The sequence below is a fragment of the Poecilia reticulata genome, linkage group LG2 (genome assembly GCF_000633615.1).
Source record: "Poecilia reticulata strain Guanapo linkage group LG2, Guppy_female_1.0+MT, whole genome shotgun sequence".
Classification (NCBI taxonomy): Eukaryota; Metazoa; Chordata; class Actinopteri; order Cyprinodontiformes; family Poeciliidae; genus Poecilia; species Poecilia reticulata.
Genome location: NC_024332.1, coordinates 13,811,668 through 13,816,146, shown reverse-complemented (window position 1 = coordinate 13,816,146; position 4,479 = coordinate 13,811,668). Strand labels below are relative to the sequence as shown.

Below are 4,479 nucleotides of genomic sequence, written 5' to 3'. Positions count from 1 at the left end.
TTGGCCATATGCAGGGCTGCAGTCGAACTTCAAGCGGATCATTAAATAAAGGGCAGCTGAAACAATGGCAGGTGGATCTCGACATTTCTGATTTGGCAAAGCTGAGGAAGCTGTAACCTGGCACGGCTGGGTACTTTCCCATCGTGCGGGCAGGCCAGCTTGAAGTAAAGCATAATGACACAAGACTGAATTACAAAGTTGCAATGACTCATTAATGCACTGAACTCTGGGAAGTCTTAACCCAAACTGAACTTTTCTAACCATTCTTTCACTTTGCAGGAAGCAGGCTTCATAGGATTCATGCGCAACCTCAGAGGCCGCGACCAGGAGAAGGTGGTCAAGAGGAAGGAGGAGCTCTGAGGGGGAGCGGGGAGGGCAATGCRCTGTGACCCTTGAGTTTGGCAAGGGCCCTTTTGGCACTGAAGTGGGAGACTCAATGACCTCAGCGAAAGGCTATTTTTTTATATCATGGTGATCTCATTTGTAATGATACCAACAGAGTACTGACCAACCACTTGAGACTTCTTTCTTATGGATATTTTGATGGGCACAAAATAGATTTAAAAGGAAAAAAGTGATTTTTTTTTTTTTTTCTGTTTTGTTCTCTTTTTTTTTTCCCAATCACTGTGACTTGAACATGTTGAAAGCTACACCCTATCTATGCAAAAGTGAGCCCTGCTTCTGCCTGTGGGAGTCTGTGCGATCTGACTGTGGTGGACTTCAACGTGGACGATGCATCTCCCGTCGCTACGCAAGAGGCTTTCATCTGATTCTTTTCAACCTGGCACCGTCTTCACAGATGATCCAKGCTGATTTTTTTTTTCACGTTATTTAGTGTGTCAATTTCTCTCTTTTCTGTCTTTCTTTTTTTTTTTAAGATCATTTAGAATAAATAAGTCACGTGTTTCCATTTAATTTTCCATTCCTGCCTAAATCCAGTTCCGATTGGTGGCGTCATCAGGTTGACATTTTCCCAGACTTTAGCAAGGACCAATAGAGAGGCATGTAAGGTAGCTGCGATCCAAATCATAGGTTTTTTTTTTAAGGTTTGTTGTTTAAAAAAAAAAAAAAATTTAGCTGTACAATCAGTAATGATCCAAACTAGGCAACATGGGGACTAAAGGGTCAAAGTTCTGTCTCTGTTTCCAAAATGGTGGCCTTTTCAAAATTGAAGAATGTGAATTATCTGAAACCGCAAAGCGACGAGGATAAGTGGAAGAGAGTCAGAGGCCTGGTGCGACTGCAACTTGAACCAGTCCGAGTAACATAATCATCTTTTTATCACTCACAGCTGTGCTGATATTTTCTCTCTGGGTTTTCGGTTTACTGCTCGCTCATAACGAGGTTTCATGAATATGCTAACAAGGTGGAGGGCTCCTTTACATTAGCATAGAAGCTACCAAAGGTTTTGGGGTTTAATTATGAAAGTTACCCTTCTTTTGACGTTCCTTTGCAGAAGTACTCGCTCCCTTCGAACGACACATCAACATTCAACACACTTTCTTGGGCATTTTATTATTTTTTTTATATGATGGACCAACAAAAAGTAATAAGTTGTGAAGTGGAAGGAAAATGATGCATTGTTTTCAAAATTTCTTAAAAATACAAATCAGATTTAAATCTTAACTTTTTTACTTTTTTTTTTTTTTGGCAAAGTAACTCTAGCTCAGTCAGACTGGATGTATGTGTGAACATCAATAAGTTTTACCACAGCTTTTCAGTTGGATTTAGCTCTGGACTTTGACTGAGCCATTGTAAGAACAAATATGCCAACTATTATTGCTAGAAGGTAAACATCTGCTCCAGTCTGACCAGCTTTCTTGTCCCTTTACAATAAGCTTATCCCGACAGCATGATGCTGCCGCCGCCGTGTTTCACCGTGGGCGCCACCTCTGCTTCTGAAAAGGACACAGTTTCCGCCGGCGTGTCAGGTGTGACTTTTGGAGGCAGTCGGGTCGCACCGGTTTTTATTTAGGGGCATCATATCAGATTATACGCGCACACCAAGTCTTCCAGGTGTCATTTCAAAACCAAAACCGCGTATCACTTTTGCTACACTTCTCAATTGTTAAGTCTGCTGCATAAAATCAAATGAGTAGTTTTTACGTTTGTGGCTGTAGCACGAGTAAATGTGGAAAAGAAACGAAATACTTTTTGCAAGGCGATGTATCGTAGGTAGTGATTCCAATTAGATCTTACCGTGAAGTGGATCTAAATGCAGAGCTGGATCCCTTCGGACCTCCTAGTTGAGCAGCCAGCTCCGTGGGTCAGCAGCCTGCTGCGTGTGTCCACGCTGCTTTCACCGACTCTTCTCTAAAACGTCGCCGCGGCGTTCGTTCCAGTCCACGTCCGCCTGTCCTCATCTCGAACACATCCAGACGCTCATCCCGCCGCTGTTGCGTCTCGGCATCAAATTTGATTCATCATTAACACCTTTTTACTTCCAAAATCATTCTCTTTCTCTTTTTTTTCCATTTTGTTTGTTTCCTAACATTCGAACTCCCGTCTGTTGCTCCGTTTGTGTTTATTAATCGAAACCTTTTCCGTCGATACAAACACGGTTCTCAGGGATAGCGTTACACAGTTGAAGGGAATGCATTTGCTTCTTTCCAGCTGAATCATTCTGAGCCCTTAGGCCACCGTACTAAATATTGTTTACATTTGTATCTCAAAAACACACGTTTTATTTGTTCCACCCCCTCCTCCCGTCCCCCGCCTTCGTAAATCGATCGAGGCGTGTTGGTAGTAGAGGTTACTGAACCCTTTATTGTAAAAAATAAATAAATAAAAATAAATATTTTTGAATAACTTTTGTTCCAGGTGAAATGGCTGAAATGTTCTGGCTGGAGCCAAACATGGTTTTATACCCAGTTGTAATTTCATTGTCTGCGTGATCATCCATGAGTGTTTCATGCAGTGGGGTGGAAGAGGACGTGCCGCTGGATTTAAGGTGGCGTCCTCATCTCATTAAGCAGCAACTGCCTTTCATTCGTCTTTCCACCGGTTGATGTGCAGCAGCCGCCCCACTGGCGGTGTGTGTACGTTTGTTGAATAATCGAGAGGTTTCTTCCCAAAGGTTTTCATGTTCTGTGGGTGTTTTTCACAATTTATGCCAAGAAGTCATTGTTGCCTTTTGTTGATTTTTTTGTTTGTTTTGTTTTTGTTTTTCCTCTGTGCCCAGCCATATGTACAGTTTTGACCCTTGCAGTAAGAAAGTAAAATAAAGCCAAACATTTCCAACATTTTGTTTGACCTTTCTATGGAATAAATGGTTCTTTTTTTTTTTTTTTTTGTAAAGCATTTGCTTGATGTTGGCATTTTTAGTTTGTTTGATTTTTTTATTTTATTTTATTTTTTCTAAAATAAATTGGCAAATGTTGAAGTAATTGCTTGTGAATTTGGTATCGACGTTTATTGCAGCAGGAAAAGTAACTGTCAGAATAACCTGGTTGGGTTGCTGAGCTAATGGACCGTCCTGGTTGATGCAGGTTTGTCCTTGCTTTTATTTTCTTTTTCTTCTGTTTTATCCTTAGAATCTTTAAAAATTGAAGCAATAGACCAGATGGAAAATCTCCACATTCGTGTTGCCGATGTATTTGATAATTAGTCCCCCAAAAACATCTCATCAGAGCAGATGGGGTCGGTTTATAGAATGAAAGTGACGTGGTGGGAGTTCATTGGATGCATTTTGTAAACAAATCAAATTATGATCTTTTAATTTCTTTGGTTTTTGATAAATACACAGCTACATTAAATAATGCATTTGCATTATTCTATAAATGACAATGCAAAGATTCATTCAAATTTGCATTAAAAGTCAATTAAAATTGTCGACTTTGCATTAAAAGTGTCATTTGCCAAGTTACACTTTGTGACAACCATTGCTGAAGACTCCTTTATCTTCATGACAGTGTCATGTCAGTCTTATGCACACCCCATCAAATGGTGTCACCACATATGATAGATGTAAAGAATTCCTTAAGCTATAATCACATCTAATTAAAATTTGCGTTGATACATCTGAATTACTTGATTGTGCATGCATATATATATTTGTTTGTTTACACTATGTCGGTGCAAATGACGACCCTGTCTTCCTCACACCTGCCACTTTCTGTATTAAAACACTGAGCCCTGTGGATATTCATCAACCTGTCAGCTGCAGCACACATCCATCATCCACTTCCCCCTTGTCTCTGGCTCCCACACACAAACACACACACACACACACTTAGCCTAAGGGGGGGTTGTGGAGCATTTCCCTTCAGGCTGACACATTGTTGTGCTCTGGGGAGATTGCAGAGGAGGTGTGCGTGAAGGACGAGGCCACTAACCATCTCTGTGCTGCTGTTTTCATTTCCTTTGTCACTTTTTTCCTTTCTCTCTTTTTTTTTTTAGTTTTACGTTTGAAGAGAAACTGATGCAAATTGAAGAAAATGCTGATGCCAGTGAATGGCCTATTTTAGTTCTGAGTGGAGC

At 40.6% G+C, this 4,479-nt stretch overlaps 1 protein-coding gene across 1 annotated transcript in view; it reads left to right on the top strand.

Annotated features, from left to right (window-relative positions):
- pdia5 (protein disulfide isomerase family A, member 5) overlaps nt 1–915 on the top strand; it is a 65,106-nt gene extending 64,191 nt beyond the window's left edge. The window contains exon 17 of the mRNA XM_008435393.2: nt 280–915. Coding sequence (XP_008433615.1) covers nt 280–360 — 81 coding nt within the window. The 3' untranslated portion in view covers nt 361–915. The remainder of the gene's footprint in view (nt 1–279) is intronic.
- The last annotated feature ends 3,564 nt before the right edge of the window (nt 916–4,479 follow it).